The sequence below is a fragment of the Pantherophis guttatus genome, chromosome 14, assembly GCF_059756535.1.
Source record: "Pantherophis guttatus breed Tessera chromosome 14, ASM5975653v1, whole genome shotgun sequence".
In the NCBI taxonomy this organism is placed as follows: domain Eukaryota; kingdom Metazoa; phylum Chordata; class Lepidosauria; order Squamata; family Colubridae; genus Pantherophis; species Pantherophis guttatus.
The window spans coordinates 22,855,859-22,880,325 of NC_142076.1; the positions used below are offsets into that span (position 1 = coordinate 22,855,859).

General features: G+C 60.9%; 4 protein-coding genes across 9 annotated transcripts in view; 3 read left to right on the plus strand and 1 right to left on the minus strand.

The window, feature by feature from the left end:
• CORO7 (coronin 7) overlaps positions 1-861 on the plus strand; it is a 28,176-nt gene extending 27,315 nt beyond the window's left edge. For all 3 annotated transcript variants that reach the window (XM_060684016.2, XM_034441398.3, XM_034441397.3), the window contains one exon: positions 325-861. In XM_060684016.2, coding sequence (XP_060539999.1) covers positions 325-330 — 6 coding nt within the window. In that variant the 3' untranslated portion in view covers positions 331-861. The remainder of the gene's footprint in view (positions 1-324) is intronic.
• On the plus strand, positions 539-2,716 carry PAM16 (presequence translocase associated motor 16). The gene is made up of 6 exons (XM_087878604.1): positions 539-646; positions 1,055-1,606; positions 1,684-1,768; positions 1,848-1,984; positions 2,115-2,180; positions 2,564-2,716. The coding sequence occupies exons 1-6, from the start codon at positions 539-541 to the stop codon at positions 2,648-2,650; spliced, it is 1,035 nt and encodes a 344-aa protein (XP_087734730.1). The 3' UTR covers positions 2,651-2,716.
• Positions 2,717-3,230: 514 nt separating this feature from the next.
• Positions 3,231-14,029, minus strand: GLIS2 (GLIS family zinc finger 2). Of its 2 annotated transcripts, XM_087878745.1 has the most exons (8): positions 13,586-14,029; positions 8,796-8,963; positions 7,320-7,555; positions 7,062-7,225; positions 6,451-6,627; positions 6,221-6,354; positions 5,802-5,920; positions 3,231-5,554 (listed from the first exon to the last, which is right to left on the minus strand). In XM_087878745.1, the coding sequence occupies exons 3-8, from the start codon at positions 7,483-7,485 to the stop codon at positions 4,773-4,775; spliced, it is 1,542 nt and encodes a 513-aa protein (XP_087734871.1). In that variant the 5' UTR covers positions 7,486-7,555; positions 8,796-8,963; positions 13,586-14,029; the 3' UTR covers positions 3,231-4,772. The 2 variants fall into 2 exon arrangements, with proteins under 2 accessions (XP_087734871.1, XP_034297295.1); XM_034441404.3 differs by lacking the exon at positions 8,796-8,963 and having other exon boundaries at positions 13,586-14,011.
• On the plus strand, positions 14,021-24,230 carry TFAP4 (transcription factor AP-4). Of its 3 annotated transcripts, none has more exons than XM_034441408.3 (7): positions 14,021-15,304; positions 20,637-20,802; positions 21,245-21,343; positions 21,434-21,604; positions 21,769-21,849; positions 22,421-22,582; positions 23,137-24,230. In XM_034441408.3, exons 1-7 carry the CDS (start codon positions 15,171-15,173, stop codon positions 23,317-23,319), a joined length of 996 nt encoding a protein of 331 aa, XP_034297299.1. In that variant the 5' UTR covers positions 14,021-15,170; the 3' UTR covers positions 23,320-24,230. The 3 variants fall into 3 exon arrangements, with proteins under 3 accessions (XP_034297299.1, XP_034297300.1, XP_087734873.1); XM_034441409.3 differs by lacking the exon at positions 14,021-15,304 and adding an exon at positions 18,937-19,179; XM_087878747.1 differs by lacking the exon at positions 14,021-15,304 and adding an exon at positions 19,293-19,883.
• The last annotated feature ends 237 nt before the right edge of the window (positions 24,231-24,467 follow it).

The window sequence follows — 24,467 nt, forward strand, 5'->3', positions numbered from 1 at the left end:
CTCGGAGGGTCATACTTGCAGGGTGGGGGGGCAGCCTGGCCACTGCCAGCTTCTATAAGCCCAGAGACATCCGACTCCTCTCTCTCGCTCTCTCTCTCTCTCTCACTTGAGAGCAACAGCCAGGAAATGGAGGACCTGCCTTCTTTACTTCAGGCGGGTGAGCCGCTAAGAGCTGGCTAGCACCAAAACTCTGTCTGTGGAGGGTCTTTCACTTTGGAGGGATGAACTTGGTCCCACTACCCACAAGAGAGCTGCCCATGGCACATGACTTCAAGCAGCTGCCCCAACATTGCTCAACCTTGCCCATCTTTTTTTGCTCCATAGGACTAGTTACAAAGGCTGGAACAGACAGATGCTCCCTCTCTGCCCGCAGCCCCCTCAGAGGAAGGAAGAGTCAGGCTCGGCCTGCAGGCTACTCCCTGCCAGCTGGCTTCTCCCCAACTTGCTGCTTCTGCTCAGGGGCTGCCCTCCTGCTGGGATAGGGACTCAGACCACCTGTTTACAATCATCCGGCGAAGGCCCGCTCTCCAAGGACACCATGGCTTCCCCCCAACACAGGGGCCCTCAGGGTCTGTCCTTGGCAGGAGCCTTTCTGTTGCATCTCAGGCTGTGCAGGGGCTCTTCTCAGCTTGCTGCTTTGAAGCTGGTGGGCCAGTTGCCCAGAAGTGTTCCACGGAGGGCAAGCTGCAAGCATCCTCGGGACTCATTCACTGCCCACATGTGCCCAAGTGATTCCAAGCTGGCATCCTGAAGCTGGAGAAGCTTTTGCTTACCAGCCCTCTTCTCAGGAGGAAGCTCCTTTCTCCACCTGATTCCACCTTGCTGGGTGTAGCCCTAACATGAAAACCTCCTTCCTCCCTTTCTGGTGTCTCCTGTGTCTTTATTCTCCTGTGTCTTTATTCTTCCTGAGGAGCGGGCTGCTCCGACTTCCTCCTGTGCGGAAGAGGCAGAAGCTCACAGACAGTCCTGCTGTCACTGCTGTTGAAGGACTTGGGGGGGGGGGGCTCAGAGTTACACCTGGGCAATCTTGGTGGGCAATCTTCCCTAAATTCAGAGATTTAATTTCCCCAGTTCCGCCGACTGTAAAGGGCCAGTGTCTGAAAGTGGTCCCGATCCCCTGGGTGGGAAGGCAGAGAGGCCCTTTCTTTGGGCACCAGGGTGGGTCCTGTGCCGGAGCTCCCCACCCCAGGCTCACGAGCCCCTTCGGAGGCAGCTTCTCCCTGGGCGCGGTCAAGGGAAGCCCCCGGGGCGAGTTGGGCGCAGCTCAGGGCCCCGCCTCCCTGGCAGATGGAGAGCCGGGTCTCTCGGCGGGAAGGGTGGCGAAGTCTCGCAGCAGCTCCCGAGAGCGGCTGGCCCGAAGCTTTCCAGGGTACCTGCAGGGCAGGAGGCGGCATCGCTAAGGGCGAAGTCGCTGGGCTCCGGATCGCCGCGGGGCGCCTCCCACGCAGTACCCGAGGCTGCCGCTGGGGTGGCCCTCGCGCGCGCCGCCTCACGGGGCGCTCTGGCCGCTGGGCGCTCCTCCATGGCTGCTTCCGGGGCGAAGGGCCGCTCCTTCCGGCCGCGCTCTCCTGCGGGTGCTCTGAGCTGCGCTCCCGCGGCGGACATGGTGAGGGGTCGCCGGGCGGCGGGGCGGGAGGGGGGGCGGGGCGGGGCGGGCGAGCCTGACCGCCGCTGTCTCCGCAGGCCAAGTACCTGGTGCAGATCGTCCTGGTGGGCGCCCAGGTGGTGGGCCGCGCCTTCGCCCGCGCGCTACGGCAGGAGTTCGCAGGTAAGGCGGGCCGGGGGGCGCCGGGCTCTCCGGGGTCTCGGCCGTTGGCGGGACGCTAAGCGGCCTTGTCCCCGAGCAGCCAGCCAAGCGGCCGCCGAGACGCGCGGGCGGACGGGCGCCCAGTCCTGGGCGGCCTCCAGCCTCTCCGGGATCAGCCTGCAGGAGGCTCAGCAGATCCTCAACGTCTCCACGCTCAATCCGGAGGAGATCCAGAAGGTGGGCCGGAGCCGGAGCGGGTTTGGGCCGGGAGGGCTCTCGGGCAGCGGCTCCTACGCGACGGCGAGGCGGAGAAGCAAAGGGCCAAGCCGCTGATTGTGACCCGGCCTTGTCTGCTTTTCTTCGGTAGAATTACGAGCATTTATTTAAGGTGAACGACAAATCCGTGGGGGGCTCCTTTTACCTGCAGTCCAAGGTGAGTTCAACCGGTTCGTCGCCCGGGCAGGGGGGGAAATGACCCGCCGGCTGCCTGCTGGAGCGCGCTGCTCTTTGCCGACCGCCGGCGCTTTATAGCAAAGGCATCTCTCGGTTCCTCCCCGCCCCCTTTTTTCTGGCACAGCATTTTTAAGTCCTCCAGGTTCACGCGGATGGGCTGCGTGTGGCATCCATGGAACCTTCCATCCTTGGAAGGTTGCGGCTGGCATTTTCCGTGCCCCCAGGAGCTGCTAAACTAAGCCTCCTGTGATCTGGCCAGGCTTCTCCTGAGGGTTGCTGCCCTCCGGTGGCCACTTGCCACCGGCAAAGCGGGTGGGCTCTCTGCCACATGTGCCTCTGAAGTGCCAACCCTCTGCCCTGCAGGTGGTGAGAGCCAAGGAGCGGCTGGACGAAGAGCTGAGGATCCAGCCCCAGAGGGAACAAGACTCGCCACAGAAGCCAGGCACGTAGCACAGCCTCTCTCTTGCACTGGCATCCCCTCTAAATTATAGCTAGCCAATAAATAGCCCTTGTATAGCTGGTCTCGCATTGTCTTCAAAGAAAGGTGGTGCCAGGATGCAGGAGATTCGATTCCCACACCAGCTCAGTTGCTGAGGTTACAAGACAGCAAGGCTGGTTTGCCCTTTTTGCATGCAGCTTCCCTGGCAAAATGGCTTCGCGGCGGCTACCTCAAGCCCAGAAGAAAAAAGGTGCAGAACATCCCCGGTGGCATTTCAATTAAGATCCGGAAAGACTCGCCCCTCAAAGGGGGAAATTATGGTTGACTGTCCAAGCCAGATAGCCAGTGTCCTCCCAGATAGGCCACACGCCTGACCAGCTGCTTGTGAGACCTTGCCATAGCTTAGTCCGATTGCCAAAGGCCAGCTCTGCTGCTGTGGGCTGCTCAGGACACCAAGCCAGAATGTGGATAGCCTGGATTTTGCTATGGCATCATGGCGAGTACGTGAAGCCATCTTTTCTCTGAACATCTTCCTTCCCATCCCTAGACACATGCACAGACCAACCGCAGACATCACCAGCACCTAGCAAGGCTGTTTTGTGTACTTTATTGTTCTTGTCATAATCATCCTCTCTTCTGGAGGACCGGTGGGTCAAGTTATAGCTTATCTTTTTCTGTCTTAAAACTATACTAACATAACAGAGGCAAGAGGAGGGCATCACCCCCAACATAACCTACAATCAAAAGGCACTTAGAAACAGGAAAACACTGGCAGCCTGTGTGCATCAGTTCTGAGGCCAGTTTGCCCAGTGGGATGCTTTGTGAGTGGGAGCCCCAGAGCAGGCATGCATGTGCTTGGGAGTCCAGCTCCCCGGCCAGGGTGGTTCTGGATCCTTGGCACTATGTGGACCACTGAAGGTCTGCCAGGAATTGCCTGCAGGGACTGCACAAGGATGATATGTAGATGGCAGAGGGATAGTTGCAGGTTCCTTTGGGGGGTTATATAGGGGGATACCCAGAGATGCCCTTGTCTAGGAAAGGTGGTTGGAAACATAGTGACCCACCGATACAAGGAGGGCAGTCGAGTGGTGATCTGGGCTGCTGCAGGGGAGCCGTGGGGTGCGGTGGGGAAGTGCAGAGCAAATGCTGCTTCTCTGCTGGGCTCCTGAAGCTGGTACAGCTGGTGGCAGGGCCTGCATTTATGGTAGGGGAAATGGGCTGTGTTTTTCCCACCCATCCCTGGGTCTCAGCTATCTCCTGGCCAGGTTTGACAAGTTCATGGCTTCCTGCTGAAAGTGTAGCAGGTCATCTTGGATCTGCATAAAAGGTGCCAGCTTGTCCAGTGCTCTGCTTTCCTAAAAGCAAAGGAGGGAATCCCCACCCCCACCCCCACCAAAAAAAGGGGCTTTTGCAAAGTTTACAGGGCAGAAGCAGCCCAGGACCCAGCACAGACGGAACCTTCATCCAGGGGTGCTTTGCCGTCTTCCCATCCTCACTGCCTCCGTAAGACTGTTGCACAGCTTTAATATAAGGAACTGCTTATGGAGGGAATTGCGCAGTTCAATTCCTCCGTGTCGGGGAACTGTCTCGTCAGCAGCACACGCCATGGTGTGCTTTGTCAGAGAGGTTTGAACCAGGCAGAAGCCCTGGGCTGGAGTGGAGGGAGGCAGCTGATAACAGCTCCTCCAGGATTAGCTTCTGAACAGCAGCCAGAGGGGGGAGGAAAAGGCCTCTGAGCCACAGGGTGGCACTCCTGGGCTCCAGAGAAAAAATGGGGGACGGGACGTGCCCCAAAGGCAGAGAGGAGTGCCAGCAAAGGAGCCAAAAGAAGTGGTGGCAGCTTTGGGCAGAGGATTCTTCACGTGGGCTCCCCCCGTGTTTCTTGGGCTAGAGCAGGGCTGGGAAAAGGGGGGCTGGGTTGAGAAGGTCTCGCTGGGGATTGACCAACCAGCGGTGATTCCTGCATTGGTGCTCCTGGGTTGGCCCTGCCTTGCATTTGGCAGAAGAGGGAGAGGGGAGGGTGGAATTCCTGGCTGCTGCCCTGGGAAGCTTCTTATTGCTTTGCTCACATGCATTGCTTACTCGGATTGAATGCCAGGTCCCCTTCCAGTCGTCCTCCTTGCTCTTCCCTACTTAGCTCACCACAGCTTCCTTCAGCAAAACGGAGCCAGCTGGGATTACCATCCAACCTGGTGGCAGAGTTTCAGCGGTTGCCCCTGAGTTCATGCCAGTGGACAGGTCCAGGACGCCCCCGGGGAGCAGAGAGAGGCTGTCGGTGGTTGTCCGCAGCCTGGCCAGTTTCACTCTCTCACTGGTCTCCTTGCATCGGCTGCTGCCACCAATGTCGCCTTTGAAGGGCCGGGCCCTGTTCTCCTGCCCTCGCTCAACAGCTGCCTTGGCAGAGGTGCCAGCCAGCAACGACACCACTGGCAGCCCCAGGCTGCCCACTGAGAAAGGGGAGGCCAGCAGGGGGTTCTTGGCCAAGTTCAAAGGGGCAAGCGTGGGGCTGGGCAGGCCTGCGATGGCGGCCGTGCCCAGCCCACCACAGGCTAAGGTGCTGAGATCCAGAGGGGCCTGGGAGAGAGGGAGGGGCAGGCTGTGACTCCCAAAGAGGGCAGCCGGGGTAGGCACAATGATCTGTGCCCCGCCGAGGTATGGTCCGTTGGCCATGAGTGGGGGGGCCTTGGTGGGGGGCTGCAGCTTCAGCAGCTCCTGCTGCTCGCGGGTGATGAAGTGCCCATGGGCCTTGATGTGCTTACGGAGGGAGCTGGGGTCTGTATAGCGCTTGTGGCAGCCGGGCATCTTGCAGTGGTAGGGCTTGTCCACGTAGTGGGTGCGGGTGTGCTTGAAGCGGTCGCTGGAGTTGGAGTAGCGCTTGCTGCAGCCTTCGTAGGGGCAGAGGTAGGGCTTCTCCCCTGCAGGGAAGAGAGGGAAGCAGGGCTGCTTCAGGGAGGAGGGCTCTTGCCTCCCTCTCCCACATGGGGTGGGGGGCTTTGGGAGGGCCCTGACCCCCAGGCCATCCATCCCACTGCCCTCTGCAAGACCCATCTGGGGCTGATTGGATCCCGGCACTTGTGGGAGGGCGCATCCAGAGGGTTAGGCCGGTCTGGAGGGAAGTCGTGCTTACTGGGGGGGTGGGGACTGGAACCCAGTCGGACTCACCTGTGTGGGAGCGGTTGTGGATCTTCAGGTTTTCTAGCCTTGAGAAGCTCTTGTTGCAGGTGGGGCAGCGATGGGGCTTCTCGTTGGTGTGTGTGCGGATGTGGATCAGCATCTTGTACCTGCAGAGCAGAAGCCGCTCACAGTGGGGGGGTTGGCTCCTTTCCACTGTCCCAGCACTTCAACAGCTGGGAGTGCCTGCCTCCAAAGATCGAGGCCGGGCTTCCTGCCAGGGCTGTAGTGAGTCAGCTGACAGGCCGGGGGGGGGCCAACAAAATGGCCATGTGGAAGTGTGACCAGAGCAGCCTTCCCCAGACATTTCGTGCCCATTGGAGCATTGGGATGGCTGAGCCGTGGTGCCATCCCAAGGCTGCCTGGCCAAGGCAGGCCCCACACCTTCCCAAAAGCAAGGAAACGATTACCTGGCGTTGAAGCCCCGGCCGTGGCGGGCACAACCCTCCCAGTGGCAACGATAGCCAGCATCCTTCTCTGGCTTCACGTGGAAGTCGTTGACGTGGTCCACGAGGTCTTGCAGGAGCTCAAACAGCTGGTTGCACTGTGGGGTGAGGGGAGAGCGAGGCCTGGGGTCACTGGAGAAGAGCACAGACACCCCGGCTTGGCAGAGCCGTTTCTGAAAGGGCCGACTGCTCACCTTGGACCAGTGGCACACCAGCTGCTTCTGCACAGCTGTCTCCAGAGCAAGCCGCTTCTCCTTGGGCGGTGCCAGGAAAGTGGAGGCAGGCAGATGCAGGGACCCTCCTGAGTTCAGAGGCAGGAAGAACTGGAAGGAGCTGCGGAGACTCTCCAGGTAGCGCAGGGACTGCAGGTCCTGGAAGGGCCAGGCAGGGCAGTTGGCTGGCAGCCCATCCCCCCACAGTTAGTGAATGTTTCTGTTCTGCCAAGGGCAGAGGCCCCTTCCCAGGCTACTTGGCAACAGAGCTCTCTGAAGAGCTGGAAAAGCTGCTGGGTGTGGCCAGGGCAGGAGGAGTCCCTCTGCTTGCCCCCCCGCTCCCCGTCTTGCTCAGGAGTGTCAGCTGAAGAAAAGGAAGCCATCGCCAGCGGCAACACCCCCTCGAAAGCCACCAGGGGAGGGGAGGCAGGAACCTCCATGGCCCAGAGCCTGTCAGTGGGGAGGCTGCATAGCCTTGAGGGAACATGCCAGGGAGATTTAGGAAAGCTCTGGCACATAGGTGGGCTTTGTGAGCCCCCCTTGGGAGGTGTGGCAGAGTTGGCATGCCCTGCTGCACCCATCCCGACACTTACACGCAAGCTGGCGCAGTTCACCAACCCCCCGCTGCTCTGCCTGTCTGGGGAGGCAGATGTGTTGCCACTGGGGGGTGGAGAAGGGGACAGGCTCAGGTCAACGGTAGGAGGCGAGGAGAACCGATGGTCTCTCTTGTCTTGGCATTGGGGGTGCTCCTGGAGGCCTGGGGGGGGCAGAAGATGGATCAGCAAGTGGTGCACCCCTTTCCCACCGGCAAGGGAGCAGCCCAGGCCCCCCCTTCCCTGCCTACTACTCACCCTCTGGAGGGGAGCCAGGGCCCGCTGCCAGGTAGCCCTCGTCCTCCGAGATCTGGCTCAGAGCTCGGCCCTTGGTGCTGCCCAGGGCCCAGTTACGCTTCTCTCGCACAGCCGGGAGTCTGGAGACACTCAGCTTGAGGTCCAGGGGCTCGTCCAAGGAATGCATGGGGGGCCAGCAGCGAGGGAGCAGACTGCTCTGGTCAGCTGGGGTGGACTCAGGGGGGTCTTCTGTCACCCTGCATGAGATTTGGAAAGGCAGGGATGCCCCATTTGCTCCTGATATTCCCCAACAGATCCTCTGGGTCTACCTGCCCCAAAGCTGCTCTATGGAGAACCCAGCATGAGGCTCCCCCCCCCCAATGTTTATTACTTCTGGGGTGCAGGAGGAGGCTGACTTGGGCAGCTGCCTCCTCTCTGCAGGGAAGGGTCCGAGGGGGCCAGCAGTCAAGCAGGTGGGAAAATCCAGCTGGTTGCTCCTTGCCCTCCTCCTGCTTCACTAATCAATGTCCCCCAAAATATTTGGGGCCCAAGGGGGGGGAGCAGTTGCAAAAGTCAACCTACCCTCCCTCGCATCAGACTTTCACTTTGTGGGTGCCAACACCCCCTCCCCCACAGGAAGACCTTCCAATTACAAACAGCTGCTCCTTGTTCTTGCCTGCAGGCTGTGGAGCTATAAAGGGAGGGGAGAGGGGCGCTTCCTGGGGAAAGGGCAGAAAGCAGCCAGGAGGCAGCCGGGCAGAACGCGACACTTTGGGAATTGGGAAGGAGCCCCGAGACTTGCTAAAGTTGCTTTCAAAGGGCCCTGTGAGAAATCGGAGCGCCCACTTCATGGGGAGGGGCGGGCTTCTCGGGGGAGGGGGAGCGTGGCTCTTTGGCATTTGGGCAGAAGGGCAAAAGGCTGCTGGGCTCTCGAGGGCCGTGGTTGCCGCCCGTGCCCAGCCGCCCCTCCCCGTCCGATGCGGCCCCCTCCCCACAGCTCGGTTGGCTGAAGTGGCGCCTGGACTGCTCCGGGGTTCAACACGGCGCATCATCCACGCCCTCCCGGCGAGCCAGGCGGGCCGGCTGCTGACACGTGTCTCCCCCTTTCCAGGCCGGCCTTGATGAGCGTGCCAAGGACCGGCGGCCTCCGCACTCCAGAAGCGCCGCTTCTGACACTCTGCCCATGCTCAGAGGGCGCAGCCGTTGCTCGGCTGCCGCCGGCCTGACTCGTGGGTGCTCCTTGGAGGCGGTTCCGCCCGAGGCCCCGGCTGTTGCGTTTCCTCCGGCCGCCCCCGCCCCAGCGCCCCCAGCCGCCAGGAGCGCCCGCCCCGTCTGCCGCATCCTCATCCGAAGGCAGGCCGGGCGCAGGAAGGGGCGGCGGGCGCTTCCCTCCTCCGGCAAAGGCGCCGGGCGGCAGCGAGGGCCGCCCGCCGCGCTCTCCGTGGGCCTGGTATGCGGCGCCCCCCGCCCGGTTCTGGGCGGCACCTGCGAACTCACCCGACCCGGATGGCGCAGGCCGGCTCCTGCTCGCCCTCCCCGCCGGCCTTGGCGCTGGGCCCGGCCGGGCTGCGGCTCAGACATGCTGGAATGCGCAGGCCCCTCCCTGGAAGGGGGGGGAGGCGGGCAGCCAGAGGGAAAAGCACCTCGGCGAGGCCAGCGCCGAGTCTGCAATGCAGAGGCGGGGGAGGGGGAATCACAAAACACGCATTTGAGAGAGGGGCAAAGATCTTTGCAACCCCCCACCCCAGCCACACGCTCTGCACTCTGGGCCAGGCTGAGGCCCAATTGCGGGGGGGGGGCGCTTCTGGCACCGAGCTCCACTCCTCTTCCTGTGACTGGGTGAAGGGGGGAGGGCGGTGAGAAAGGAGGTGCAGCCTGGCTGGGCGCAGAGCAGCTGGAGGGGAGAATGCAGGTGTCAGGCCCCACTGTGGGCCTCTCCTGGAGGAAGCCCTGGCTTAACCCAGCCCCTACCCTGACACAGCGCACCCTGCACCTGGCGCAAAGGGGGCTGGCGGGCCTACCTGCTCTACAGTTCAGCCATCGGGGCCCACGACTGAGTGCGCCCAGAGGAGAGACAAAGGCTGTACACATAAGGACGCCACTGGGAAAGATTGCACCGCATCCGGATCAAGATGCAGGCCACAACAGGGCAGGCGTAGTTCAGGGGAGCCCTTGCCCACCTCCCTGGCACTGCTGCTCTGCCTGTTCGGGTGCCCACCCTACGCCATTCCCTCTCCCACATGGAGAGCCCCCTTTGCCCAGCCTTTCCCCTATTCCAGGAGGAATGTCCAAGCAGAGTCCAGCCTGCCCCAGAGGCCTCTCGTTCTCCAGTGCCAGGGGCCTCCTGGCAGAAGAGCCTCTGGCCAGCTTCAACCGAGTCCTGGCGGGCACCAGAAGCCAAGCACGTGGACAGGGGCCTTCCGTCCCTCCCTCAGAAGGCCAGGTTCACAGAGCAAGCATTTGGATCAGGGCTCCAGGATGCTTCGGTGGCAACAGCCCAGGACATAGACAGTCTGGGGAGGCACTGTTTCCCAGGGAGTGAGCCTGGAGTGCCAAGGGAGGAGCTGCTGCCCCTGCTGTGCAGAGCAGCTCTCTGCCTCCACAGAGTCTGGCCGTCCCCCGTCCCCCCCCCCCCCATATTCCAGTGGCCTCTCGCTGGATTCCTGAGCTGCTCCCAGGAGCTGGGCTGGGTGGGACACTGGATGGGAAGCAGCTCCCCCGCCCTGCGAGGCAGCAGTAGCTGCCAAACCAAACTGGCCCCAGAGCAGAACATTCCTGGGAACAAGCCTTCCCAGAATCCAGAGGAAGTCAACCGAAGGAGCCACTTGCAGGAGGGGCCGGCAGGCCTCCCTCCACAGATGTGCAGAGGCACCTAACGTCCCTCCAGTGTCGGCTGACAGAACAAGAAGGAGCGTCCAAGCCCGGCCTGGCAGGCGAACAGAAGCTGTCCTCCTGGCAAGACCCTCCCCTGCTGTTTTCTTAAGACTTGGACGCTTCAGGGGGAGGCCGGATGGCTGGGCATTCAGGCCAGAGCTGCCCCCACCCACTCCATGCCTGGGCGCAGCTCCCTGCTCCTTCATCCCTGGCAGACCCACCTCACCACTTCCCTCCTGTACTGACTCATATCAACGACAGCCAGGCAAGGACTGGATGTGGTCAGGAAGCGGCCAAGAACACAGAGGCAGCTCTCGGGTGCCCTTCTTCCAGCCGCCAGGTCCTCTCCAGGACTGGCATCCCGGAGGGTTCTTCCAAGCACTCTCATTGTTCAGGACTGCACCACTGGCAGGTGAAGAGCTGTTGCCTGACACAGACCACACCAGCCTGAAGGAGACCACCTATACAGCCACCTCTCTGGTGAGGAAGGCAGTTTAAAATCAGCAGCTGGTGCCTCTGCCTGGCTTCCAGCAGCCAGACCGTCAGCCAGGGTGGGGGAGTCCCCAGCCAAATTCCCCACTTCATCTCTTTGCTGAGGGGCTCCAGGCTCAGAACCATATAGAGAAGCAGCCACACAGTTTAACTGAATCACAAGCCATTAGTCCTCAACTTCAGGTAAAGAGATGGATCTGCCTTTTTCTACTCCAACCTCTCAGAATACATGTCAGGGGAGTGGAATGGGACCACCAATAACCTCACAGCTCAATGGATTACAGCTCATTAAACCTTTGGAGTAAATATGTACACCAGGGTGTATTCCTTTTTATTTATTCATGATATTTATCTTATTTTTCCAGCCAGAGTGCAAGGCACCTATAATAAAATACCAGCAACATTACCTGTTACTTGTTCTTCCCCTCCATGAAATAGGACTAAAACAGCACTCATGGTAAAACAAAATCAGCATGAACCCACAGCACTTATTAGTTGAATTAAATACCCAAAGCCCATCTAGCAGGGATGTGGGGAGGGGGGGCACTGGGAGTGTCTGGAGGTCCCTCCAAACGTGCCCCCACCCACTGGCAGGAAGTCAAAGGAGGCTCTGTCCAGCTGGCCCGCCTGGGAGTGGCTTTCCTCCCCCTCAGCTCCAGGCGCTCCTTGACTGGGGCTCTGCCTGCTCTGGGCAAAGCGTAATCCTAGCTGTGATCTGGGCACCTTCCAGGCTCCTCCCCATCTGACCAGCACAGCCCCATCTTCTCAGATGTGCAGAGGCCCAAGTTCACCACACAGAGCTGGCTGAAGCCTGCTCCAGGGTGGAGGGGCTTGGGAGAGCACCATACTTGGGGAAGGCACAGGTGGGATTCGTGGTGACTATGCTGTCAAGAACTCCAGAAAGCAGCTATGGACAGTGCCTGGGGGGGGGGATAGGGATCCATTCAGTTGGCAGTACGCCCTCTGTTCAGTGACCAACTCGCCTCCCCCCACTTCCAGCGAGAGCAATTCCTTTCCTACCTATCTCACCTCCAAATGTTCTGCAGGCCACGACGTCTGCCCTCACCCCCCTCTGTCCACCCAAGCACAGCCCTGCCTCCTTGGATGCAAGACAACCGATGGCACCCTGAGTGACCACTTCACCTGGGTAGCTGCCAGGCCCCAAGAGATCTGCTGTAATGCAAATTCAGCCAAAATGGGGGCGGGGCAGGAGGAAAGCGGGAAGGAAACCAGCATGCCCCAGGTCGTTGAGTGAGGGGCAGCCCTGGGAGGACTTTGCTTAGTCTCCCTCATGCCCCTTCTGGAAATCAGAGGCAGCTGGACACATGGACCTGCAGCCTCTTTGGAAGAGGGAAGAAGGGTGATCCTGCACTGACCAGTGCCCAAGTATGTTCACGGCTAGGCCCTCAAATAGCTTTAGAGAAATGCGGCTGAGAGTCAGATCCTGAGAATCACCCAGAGCCCCCAGACTCAAAAGCAAGGGGGCCCTCCAATGGCAGGAAGATGATCAAGGGCTGGGGAGTCAATCAAGTCCTGAGGGTCTCCAACATGATGAGAAAGGGGGTTTCTCAGAGCCCCTAGGTTGCCCTGCCCATATCTCAGCCAGACTGGTTCCCCCGAGGGCATCCCTGTTTCCCCTCCTGCCACCCAAGTCTCCTGTCCCCCCAAGCTGGCACTCCTGGCTGCAGGGCCCATTCAACCGCAGACAGTGGGCAAGAGGTCAGCCCTGGCTGAGTGGGGAAGGAAAGGGAGGATGGCCAGGCTGAAGGGCTGGTGAGCCACAGGGACAGACGGGGCAGTTTCCCCGCCCCCTCAAAAGCACAGGTCTCGGTGCACAGAATTTTCCCCAGAAGGGGAGGGGGGGCAGAAAATGCCAGTGTTATGGAAGACATCCAATCAGGCCGGGAAGGGTGAGGGCTCCTGGGGGGGGTCATCCCTACAGCCCCCTGCTCAGGTGAAGCTGGGAAGGGCATTGACTGGAAGGGGAAGGGGAGGCAAGGTCAAACCCACCTCCCACTCTGGGGAAATCGCCTGGCCTTCTAGCCAGAGTGCCCCCTGTGTCCAGTGCGGGCAATGGCTGTCCCTGGCGCCTTCCCTTCTGGGCTACAGCTCCTCGCCATTCCCAAAGGGTTTTTTTTAGGGAGGGAGCAGAGTGCAGTGGCCACATCCAGGTTTCCCTGCTCTCTGCTGGGACTCTGCTGCTACAGCAGGCTTGGGTGGCTGTCAGCAGGGAGGTCTTGCAAGGACATTCCTGCTCTTCCTGGCTCCCCAACAAACCACAGATCCACCCGTCTTGTTCAGACCCCCCACTCTGACAGACTGCATCGGGTTGCAGGCCTTGATCCTTCCCGCTGGGCCAGAAGTGCCATACCCCAATGGGTTGTGCCCTGGAAACCCCTTTCAGCTGGAAGATGTGGGGCCGGCTGGAGCAGAGCAGGAAGGGGATCCCCGCTGCCGGTCCCACGGGATCTTCGAAGGGCTACCCCAGGGTGCCCCGGTTCCCGTGCCGGCTGAGGGAGCCCCGGCCCTGCGCTTTGTCCTCCCTTCTTCCCCCTTAGGCTGGCCTGGAAGGGTCATTTCAAGCCCGGCAGGGGGCCGCAGCCCTCCTCTCCTGGTCCGGGTAGCCTCCCCTGCCCTCCCACGAATAGGCCCGGGTTCGAAACCCCCAGACAAGGCACGGGGCGGGGGCGTCGTGCGCTCAACCCGGGCGCTGAGGTTCCCATTGCGGAAAGCAAGCAAGCCAGAGAAGGGACGCCGGGCAGCGGCCGGAGGGATAATGGCTTCCAGCAAAGGGCAGGCATGTTTTGCCGTCGCGACGACTTCCCCCATCTGGGTCCGATCCATTCCCCCCCCCCGGTCTCCAAAGGCGCCACCTCCCTCCCTGACCGACCGACCGACCGCCTGCGCCCCCGTAGCCTTACCTTGGCGCTGGCCGACGGCGGAAGGGAGGGAGGCGTCTCGGCTCGGCTTTGTGCGCGCCCCCGGTGGCTAGGCGACCGGGCGGAGAGGCTCGGGAGCGGCGCTGGGGCTGCCCTCTTTGAGGGTCCTGACAGGCTTTCACCTGTGGGAGAGACCTCCGGGGGGCGCCTCGCCGCTCCGCCTCGGCCACCCCCACCGGCACCGATGGGGCGCACGGCCGCAGCGCCACATCTGCGCCTCGGCAGGGAGGGCGGGCGGAGAAGATGCCGCGCCAGGGAGCGAGGGCGGCGGTGGAGGAGGCGAAGGGGAGGGTCTCTCCGGCTCCCCTCCCCCGGCTCTGGGACGCGGGGGGCGACTCCCGTGCGGATGGAGGCGGCGCCTGCTGGAGAGGAGGGGCGGGAGGCGGAGGCGGGGAGGGCAAGGGGCCCCTTCCTCTTGTCCTGATCGCCGACCTCCGGCTGCGGCTCTACCGAAGAAGGCTCGCCTTTCCGTATCAGGGGGCGGAGGGGGGCAGCGCGCCAGCCTGCCTCTTCCGCCGTGAGGAAGCGCCGGGATAGGCGAGGATCACACGGCCAGTAGGCCGCCGGCCCGAGCAGCCGTCGCGCTCGCCACTCTCCTAGCCGGCTTCCAGGGAGCAGTCGTGCTCGCCTTCTCTGGGTGGGCGGCCGGGCAGGCCGCGGAAGGAAAAGGTCGACGGCCGGGTCCCTCTGAGATTTGCTCCCATGACTCGCGGCCTCAGGCCGTCCGTCCCGGGGGGTTCCTCGTCGCACCCGCCTGCGCCTGGCGGTGGGCCCCGACGGCCCGCCAAAAGGACCCTGCTGCCCGCCCGCCCCCTAACCGGCCGGCCGACTTGAGGGCCCTCCGGCCAGCAACGCCGGGCCAGCCCCGACCGACGGCGGCTCCCCTGGCGCAGACGGCAGAGCGGAAGGAGCCGGAGGTGGAGGCGGAGCGCGGTGGGCGGGCGGATCTTTTGGTTTCTGGCCGAGCGGAGCGGGACGCCCTTGCCGGCCAGGGCGGAGGCTCTTCGTGGCGGCTCTGCCGGGCAGCAGAATAGTCGAGGCGGCCGTTCGCTCCGGGCTTGGGATGCCGCGACGCCGGCAGGGAGTTCCCCGAGTTTCTTTGCGGCAGGCCGGCTTTGACACCCTTTTTCCTACGGCCTTGGGCTCGCAAGGCGGGCAGTGGCTGGCTGGCGTCTGGGCTAAGCATCCCCAGGTTCCCGGTCACTAAGCGGCCTCGTCCGGAAAAGACGTCCAGATGCGGCTCAGCAAAAGCCATTTTCTCCCTTTGCTTTCCTTCCGTCGGGCCCCTCGGGGCCCCTGGCAGCCCAGCCTTGGGAGAGCAGAAGGTGATCAGATCTCCGCCCAGCCAGACCTCCTGCCCATCCCTTTGCTTCTCAGCCCGGGCCACCAATCCGCACCTCTCGTGATGCTGTGAGCACCGTCTTTCCTGGCCAAAGGAGCAGATGCCAGCTGGCCGCTAGTACTCTGCTGGCCACCATTGCCTGCTGGGTTTGCAGGGAGAGGCCTGGCCTGGCAGCAGTCCCAAGGACTAAGGCTGCTCTGTAGCCCAGATGGAGAAGTTCCCCAAATGCCACACCACAGCACTTCCCCCTGGTGCCCCTGGGAGAATAGGCACCTATGTGGAACTGGAGGCCCGGAAGTTCCTTGGAAGCGTCATTGTGGTACCCTCCCCATTTTGGAGCATCTGCTGGGGGCTTCACGGTGAGTCATGTACCCCTCCTGCCACCAGAGGACTGCTAAGCCTGACCCCAGCACTGCAGACTGGGTGGCTACCCAGGAACAGGGCTTCTTCAGTAGGTTTCTTTTCCAGACTCTGGCACTCACCCTCAGTACTGCAACCTAATAAGCAGCACCCGATGCACTTGTCACCTGCCATTTCTGTTTCAACGCACAGCTGTTTTGCCACAGAGCTTTAGAATCTGGTGCAAGATTCTTCTAGCTGATCTTCACAACAACTTGGCGAAGTAGGTTCTAGCAGGGGGGACAAAGTCACCTGATTACCATGCTTGGGCTACCTTTGGGGCCTGATGCAGTCAACACAGCTAGAGGCCACTGCTTGGGGAAAGCATCCCAGATGGGGCCTCCTGCACCTTCCCTAACAATTGAGTCATGTTTCAGGCTGTGTGTGGGGGAGAGCTGAAATTGATTAATCTGAAACTGGGTTGGAATTGGTGGCCTCCCATTTAAATTATTTCAGTGCTTATGTCTGGGTCCGTCTTTGTCCAGCCCAAGCTGTTAATTCCAAGCAAGAGGGGGGAAATTGATGGTGGTCAGGGGTATGCTGGTAACAACGCCTGGTGCTTTGCCATCAGCCTAGATCAAACAGCTGTTTGGAAGGCTGAAAGGTGGCAGTTGCTCTTAAGACCCGTTTCCCAGCTGAGCTGTGCCAGAAGGGTAGGGACAGGACTCCAGCTTTTTCAGCACCTCCAAGAGGAAGGCTTACTCACTCAAATAATTCAGGAAGAGAATTGAATCCTTTGCACTTTTTCCTTTTGTTGCTGGAATTGTTCTTATGTGGCTGTGATGATTCCAACTGGTTTTTTTCTGCTCTGTCTTCCTGGCACCTTGTATTTTATGTTTGTGATTTCTGTGTCATAGAGAACTTTGGATCCGGGTCAATTTAAAATGGGAGAAAGCAAATAAACTCTGAAACTAGATGGCTGTGCTGTATTCTCTTAGCCACAAGGGGGAGTGCCTCTGGCTATGGTGCAGACCTTCCTCAGCAACAGCACTTGGATGGTGAGGGGGCACTGAGCATTTCCCCAAGTGCTTTACTCCTCCAACTCTGGGGCATTCTGGGACATTCTGCCTCTAACAAAGACAAGCTTTCTACTGCTCCTCACTGCAGGGAACCCAAGTGCTCTGGGTCAGAGGGTGGGTGATGCGCCCCAGAGAAGAGTCTGCCTCCAAATCCATATTGGGATCGGAGAATCAAGTTGGGGCCCAGATACCTTGTGCAGGATGGGGGATCATCCATCCCCAGTCTGCCTCTTTCATAAGGGCGCCTTCTTTGCTTGTCCCAGGAGCATCTTAGCCTCAGAGTGTGGCCCTCCGTAATCTGTCAGCCAGCAGAGAAGAGAGGGTGCCCTGCTGATGATAGACACGGCTCTGGGACCGCTGGCCACCCCAGCCAGTCCCTGGCTTTGGTACCCTTAGTTGTGGGCCCGCCTGACCCCCTTTGTTGCATTCAGAGCGTCTTTGGCCTACTCTTTTACTCCGGTTTGGAAAGGAAGCAAAGCGAGGTCCTGGCAAAGAGACTGAGACATGCTTTCAGAAAAGAGATCGACTCTAAGAAAAATTGCGGTCATGCTGTAGACTGGGGGAAGATGGTGAGGTAAATAGGAGCTGCATCTCATGTTGATGATTGCCAGGCCAGGGATGCGCTCAGCTCAGCTACCAGTAAGCCCCTTGGCAGGATTGGGGCACTGTTTGTCTTGTTCTGACATCCCTTCCTATGAGGCAAAGAGGAAGAGATGTCAAAAGGAAAACCACGCTCATTGATCTTCACTCTTGGGAACTGCAAACGTGCAAAATGGGAATTTCAGTCAAGCTGGATCAGTTCAGTTCAAAGGTGTGGAAGGAGCGGCCCTTTGACTTCTTGACCCTCCAACCTCTCTTGCAGGCTGGGGCCGATTCTCAGCATGCTATCCATGTGTTCTTTGGTCTTGGCTAGCAGTGTGTGATCACCACTGCTGCAACTGTCTCGACTACAGCTAACGTTCAGACTCTGCCGCCGGGACTAACCCGGTCACTTGAGCATGTGTTGCCCTGGCTAGATCCAATGCTGTTGCTGTTTCCCACGGGCTCAGACTGAATCCAAGAGTACTCCAGATGCAGGTTCATCTCCCATTCAGACCCATAGCCCAGCCTTCCTTTCCTTGCTGTATCTTCCCTGGATGAGCACTTCAGGAAGGAAGAGGCACCAGTGCTGGCCAGAGCCAGTTCCCCCATCAGCTTTTCAAATGACCAAGACCACGCTCTTCTGCCTCCATGGGCCGGATGTCCTCCCCCAGGTCAGCACTAAGCCTAAAACTGCACCTGGCCATAATGGTGACACTTGGGCTTTGCTTCACATTCACCAATTGGACAAAGTATACGGCATAAAAACCAGTCAGAATGGTGGGAGTTGGTGGACTGTGTCTTCCCACAGCAGTGACATAGTTTGCATTGGTTAGCTGGTCGTGTAAATGTTAATTAAGGTGCTAGGTCATACAAGCTAGAAGGAAGCTTAATTCACCTTGGCTGTGTTTTGTGAGTCTGGCCAGAAGGTGTTTTTGGTCACTTCTTCACGGGGGTGGGTGGGGAGGTGACAGTGAAAGGCTGAGCGGTGAGCATTCCATAGCAGCCGCAGTCAAGTTGGACCCCTGTGGCCAGCTCCATCCACTGTGTTGTGGCCAGAGCACAAGACCGCCAGGCTGAAGAGGCCCAGGTAATCCCTCAGCAAGAAGGGTGGCCCCAGGACAGGCATTGCTCGATGCATCAAGGGCCAGCCACCAGCAAGCAGGTAGAGTGTAGCCAGGCTTCTCCAGCCCTTGCCTCGAGTGGCTGGCCTTGGGCAGTGCTTGGATGCTACTCCAGGGTTTGATTTGCCCGGCACAATCCCATCGGTGGGGCTTGCCTTGGCCCACCTCCTTAAACCGTTGTTTGAATAAAATGTCCCCTATTGCAAGCTCCAGTCAAGGCAGACCTCTGGCCCACCTCCAGTCAGCTGTGTGGGGCTATCCCAGCATCCCTACTTGGCCAAAGTAAGGCTTCCACTGGGGCACCTGGGCTGGCTCTGCAAGCCCCGGCCTCACCTGTGCCACAGCCTTAGGTGCTGAACCAGGCAGCCCCCAAGTCAGTCGGGGACCACCAAAGTATCCCCCCTAACCGCCCACCCGCATTTCTCGCCGGTTCCTCCTGGAGATGCCTGCTCTGGCAGCTGCTCTGGGGAGCAAGGCCGCTAGCCCATTCTGGCGGGAAGAGGCCGGGCTCTTCCTCCTCCCCTCCGGAACAGATGGCCCTTAGGAAGGCCGCAGGGGCTCAGTCCCTTCACCCCCCTCGCAGGCTCCCACCTGGGAAGGGGCCGTTCCTCGCCCCTTCCAGGCCGCCAAGAGCCCCGGACCGCCCGCTGCGAGTTCCGAGCGCCGGTCAGCGCAGCGCTCGGGCTGGGTCTTCCCTCGGCGGGTATGCCGGCCGGCACTGCTGCTCCGGGCGGCAGGCGGGAGGGCGGCGCGGCAGCCGCGGCGAATCGCCCTTTGTTTACATGGGCCGGTGGCTGGCGGAGGCGGCGCCGGCGGAGGGAGGGAGGGAGGGAGGCGGGCGGGCGGGAGGGAGGGAGGCAGCGCTGCGCTCGCCCAGCTGTTTCCCGCCTTGAGCAGACACGCGCAGGGCCAGAGCCGGAGACGCACCGCGGGACCGGCGGACGCGTGCTCGCCCGCCGCCCGCCCGCCCCTCGCGCTCGCCGCCGCCGCCGCCGCCCCGCGCCGGCCCCGATCCCGGCCGGGCATGGAGTACTTCGTGGTGCCCGCGCAGAAGGTGCCCCCGCTGCAGCACTTCAGGAAGACCGAGAAGGAGGTGATCGGCGGGCTGTGCAGGTGGGTGCGCGCGCCGGGCTGCGGCGCCGGGCCGCCGCGGAGCGCGGGAGGGACGGGGATGGCGGCGGCCGAGCACGTGGGTCTCTTTGCTGGAGCGCGGCGGGCAGCGACGTTCTGGCCCGGGCGGCCCCGGAGGGAGCGGGGACGGGCGGCGGGGCGCGACGGGCCCCGCATCGCCCCGACCCCCGCCAGTCCTCGCGCCCCGCCGGGCCTCTCCCAGCCCGCCGCGTGTTTACTGGCAGCGCGGCGGCCGGGCCTGGCCGTGACTGTGCAGCCTCCGAAGGGGCGGGCCTTGCCGCCGCGGGCTGCCGGGACATGTAGTGCCGGGCTCGGCCGGCCACGCCGCGCCGCCGCCGACTCTCACAAAGGCTGCCCGCCGTCGCACGTGCCGGCCGGGGTGCCGCTCTTTGTGCGCAGCAGCCCGCCGGGCGGTGAGGGTAGAACGGGCGCGGCGACGCGGCCCCCCTCGGTGTGTCCGCCCCCCGCCAGCTGGGCTGGAAGGCGGCCTCCACGTGGGGCGCTGCGCGGGGCCGGGCGGGCCGCGGGCGCCTCTCCGGGCCGTCCCGGGAGCGGCTTTTCCCCGCTTCTGCTCGCCGGGGCCCGGAGGCCGCCCCTCCCATCCCCGCCGGCATTCGGGGCGGCCCTTTCCCGTGAGGGCCCCGAGGTGCCCGCTGGCTCTTCCACGCAGGCAGCGGAAGCGCGCGGTAGGTGCCCCGGTGCTGCACCGTGCTAGGCAACACTACGGCCAAGTAGCCGGGCCTCCTTTTCCGTTGTGCAAAAGCCCACTGATGCGTCGAGGGGCCCCCCAGCTCCCATCTTCTCGCCTGGGTGGTTGTGGGGGAAGTTCGGGGCGAATTGGGCCCCTCTGGCTTTCCTTAGTGTGGAAATGCTGTTTTACTTGCGCTGCAGTAAATGTAACCGCTCGCAAGACATTTTAGCTTGACAGGAGGGTCACGTGTGGCCTGGAAACGGTGAAAGACACAACATGGGTTGGAAGATGCTTAAGCACAGCAATTTGTTGAGGTTCTTTGAAAGCCCCATGATGACAACGAACTGACAGCAGGCACCAGCGCACCCCACTTCTCTGAAAGGGCCTCTGGGTTATTTCGAGGCTTGAGCCGCCCTTTGGCCAGCAGTGAAGAGCACCCGTAAAGCCCCCTGAAATGGAGCTGCCCTGTGGGCCTCCCTGAGGGAGGGGTCTGCTCCTCCCTGGATTGCAGGGCATCTCTGAAGCAGCTACCAGAGAGAACCTTCCTGAGCACCACAGACCGGTGTGCCGTGGAGCTGCGGGGCTGGACTCTGCACGACGAAGGAATCCTAAGGAGGGAGTTAGGAGTGGCCAAGAGGGGCTGTAGGGCAGGCGGCTCTAGCCGGAACACACTGCTGGGCACTAGGGCTGGCCACTGGCTTGGGGAGCTTTGAGGGTCCCGTCTCTAACCTGTGCTCACCTGCTGCAGCCTGGCCAACATCCCCCTGACCCCAGAGACGCAGAGGGACCAGGAGCGACGGATACGCAGGGAGATCGCCAACAGCAATGAGCGAAGGCGCATGCAGAGCATCAATGCAGGATTTCAGTCCCTGAAAACTCTCATCCCACACACAGACGGGGAGAAGCTCAGCAAGGTGAGAAGCTAAATCTCCCCACTGATTGGAGGCCGCCAGCAAAGCCGCAGTGGTGGGGTCGGCAGGGGTTCAAGCAAGTCCTTGCCAGGCCCTGATGGCGGGTGGAGGCCCACTCACCAGGATTGGGGAGCAAAGGCCTTGGGGCATCGTGGGGGGTGGGGTGGTGGTGGGCTGAGGAACCTCCACGGGTTGAATGCTGCAGCTGAAAGGGAGGACCCAGGGGAGAAAGGGGATGGGGGCTGCTCCCTGAGGAACAATGGGGTGCAGCCAGCTGCTGAAAGCCATGGCAATACGTAGAGCCTCGGGGAGCAGAGCACAGCATGGGAGGGGTTTCCCTGGGGGAAGCTGGTTGATTAGGGAAGAAGGGGGCTGGCTGCCTTGGGGGAGAGGGGTGCCAGGTCTGCACCCTCTGGAGTTCCCTGCTTGTCTCTTCTTTGGTCAGGCAGCAATCCTCCAGCAGACGGCGGAGTATATCTTTTCTCTGGAGCAGGAGAAGACGCGGCTGCTGCAGCAGAACGCTCAGCTCAAGCGCTTCATCCAGGTGGGTGCCATGGAGACCTTGGTTGGGAGGAGCGCTCTTCTCCCTGTGGTCCTTGCGCACCCCCCCCTTCAATCTGGGCCTTCTTGGCAGGAGTTTAGCGGATCCTCCCCAAAGCGGCGGCGAGCAGAGGACAAGGACGAAGGCATAGGGTCACCAGACATCTGGGAGGACGAGAAGGCTGAGGACCTGCGCCGGGAGATGATCGAGCTCAGGCAGCAACTGGACAAGGAGCGCTCGGTCCGGATGATGCTGGAGGAGCAGGTGTGCCCTGCGGGTCTGGAGGCTGGATCACAGGGGAGTTTCTGGGCAATGTACCAGCAAAAAGACGCCCCCGGGGGCCAGGGCGAGCAGCCGCCCCTTCTGCGCACAAAGCCTCCCTTGCCTATTGTGGAGAGTGACCGAGTCTTTCTCTGGCTGGCTGGTAGGTACGCTCCTTGGAGGCCCACTTGTACCCAGAGAAGTTGAAGGTGATTGCCCAACAGGTGCAGCTCCAGCAGCAGGAACAGGTGAGGCCACAGACCCAGGGACACATGAGCAGCAGTGCTCGCTCCCGGCCTTTTGCAAACAGGGTTGCGCCATTTTTGGGCCATGGACAACAGGAAGCTGCAGCACTGACCAGTCCCCAGCAGACACGTTGGGGAGGGTAGCCTATCTTGGGTTAGGAAAACAAAATTTGGGTACCCAGCTAAGATGGCTATGCCCAAAAGCACGCCTCACTGAAGAGCTGAGGGTGGCTACGGCACCCGTCTTGTTGGTTCAGAAGCATCTATGGAGGCTTCTGCCCCCTCTCCATTCACACGTACCTCTAGGTTTTTGTGGCCCTGGAAAGGGGAGGCTTCATCCTTGGGGCTCCAGGTGTGGCTCAGGGCTTCTGCGGTCAGGTGTTAAGGAGAACGGCTGGAAAGAGAGGGCTCTCAGATCCACCAGGGGACGACAGGGTCTGAGTTGTCCGAGGGCCTTCCGGCTGCTGCCTCCCCATGTCTCTGCCTCAGGCCCAGGGTGGCCTTCTGGTACGGGAGCCCCACTGTTCCGTGCAGTTGGTGTGATGTGCCAGGTGTCCTTCTCTCCTCTCACCAGCTCCTGCCTGCTCATGGCCCCCCAGCACCCACCCAGCACCCAACGGTGATTGTGCCTGCACCACCTCTGCCTTCACACCATGTCACCGTGGTAACCATGGGGCCCTCCTCAGTGATCAACACTATCTCAACATCCAGGCAGAACCTGGACACAATTGTTCAGGTGAGAGCAGGACGCAGCAGTTCCTGACCTGCAGAAAGGAAAGGGGGACTTGGCCTCCTTCAGAGAGGCTGGGAAGTGGGCCCCTCCATGGAACAGGTCCCGGCAGATGCCCCCACGAGTAGCTACCAGCCTCACTGTGCAGTTCTGCTGCGCTCCCTGAGAACAGCGCCCCTGGTTTCATCTCCCCTCTTCGCCTGGCTACACTTGAGCCCCTTGGAGGAGAGGAGGCCCTCCAGGGAAATTCCCTTTGAAGCTGGCATCCGCCCCAGTGGCAGCTCAGGGCCAGGCCCTTGCCTGTCTCGTTCAGAATCTGCAGCCTCCTGACCAGTCCTGGCACACCATTTTGTCCCTGATGGGTTCCTCCAAGCTGGGTAGAAAAATGGGCGCTGTCCTCTTGGCCTCTGCAGGGCCCAGACACGTCCACCAAAAAAAGGTACTTGGCTTGCCCCAAGCAGCAGGCAGCCAATCCCAGGGCAGGAAGGGCCCAGCAGAAGGCTGTCGATCAGTCTCTGGGCAGGGAGCCCACTGGCATTTACTGTGTCGTCTTCCCCCAGGCGATCCAGCACATTGAGGGGACTCAGGAAAAACAGCTGCTGGAGGAGGAAGAGCAGCGCCGGGGTGCAGTCATTGTAACCCCTGCCCGGGCCAGCCTGGACCCCTCGAACTCAGATACGGCCTCTGACCTGGAGGCGGAGGACAACGATTCCATGGGACACAGCAAGGCCGGGATGCCCTGACCTCTGCCTGGCAGCGGGAGGGTGAGCAGGGTGGGGGCGAGGGGACTTCAGGAAATGTGCTGAAATTTTTACAAAATACCACAACATTTGGGTCTATTTTGTGACCTTCCAATACTGTAAGTGAGAGCATTAGGACGGGGATGAGCTGGACATCGGGCTCTCCAGCTTGAAGCAGCTGGGGAAGAGTTGGCAAGCTGCAAGCGGCCAGGCTCCTCCAGGACATAGCTGGGCAGACTCCCGGCTTAAAGGATGGATTTTCTCTGGCACCTCCGGCCGTAAGAGGTGTTCCCAGGGGCCTTGTCCCTCTTCGGCCTTGCTCCTGGCCCTTGGAGGGGTGAAGGGCTCACCGAGGCCTTCTAAAAGCTCCAGGGAGAAGGCTAGTGGTGGTAGGCCTCAGGCTTGTCTCTGCCTCACTGGTCCTCCTTGCACACCTCTTGGTGCAGGGAGACCCCTGGGGCCCTTCCATTCAGGGGGGCTGGTTCAGGCTTGGGGCCTTTTCAGAGCCTGGGAGAGAGCATTGATCCCAGCCTCTCCTCTGGGTGGTTTCGTTCTTGGAAGCACTTAAATCCGTTCCATGGGTTGACTGGGTCCGCGAAGAGCGGTCCTGCTCCGTGGGGGTTGCTGTCGTTGCATTCTGTGCCTCCCCGTCTCTCTCCCCCCCCCCCCCCGCCCATTTGGACAGAGATCTTGGCCAGGGCTTTTTTGTGCTGGTTGCTTTTAATAGGTTCCCCCCAGCCACAGCTGTTCCTTTGTTTTCATATTTTTATATGGGTTTTTTTTTGTTCTTTTTTTTTTACAAGTTTTGAGTCTTTGTGTTCATTGAGATGCTATTATATTTTGTTAAGAAAGTGGAAAAAATGAGGCTTGTGCCTTTGTAAAGAAACAAAATAAAGTTTGTACTTTGTTTTTTATATGTCTTGTTTAGTCTTTGGCTAATGTTGGGGGACAGAGGCAAGAAATTTGTGGGAAGGACTTCAACTATGTGTACCAGAAGAGGAATAAGGTTCACTATAAGCAAAGGTTGCTGTTCCCAGGCCAGGAACTGCATGAGGAGGGGGCCATGGACTGACCCACCCACCCTTCTCCATGTTCTGGAATTCAGTTCCTAGCTCCTGCCTTCTCTTGCTTGCAGTTTCTGTGTTGCCCAG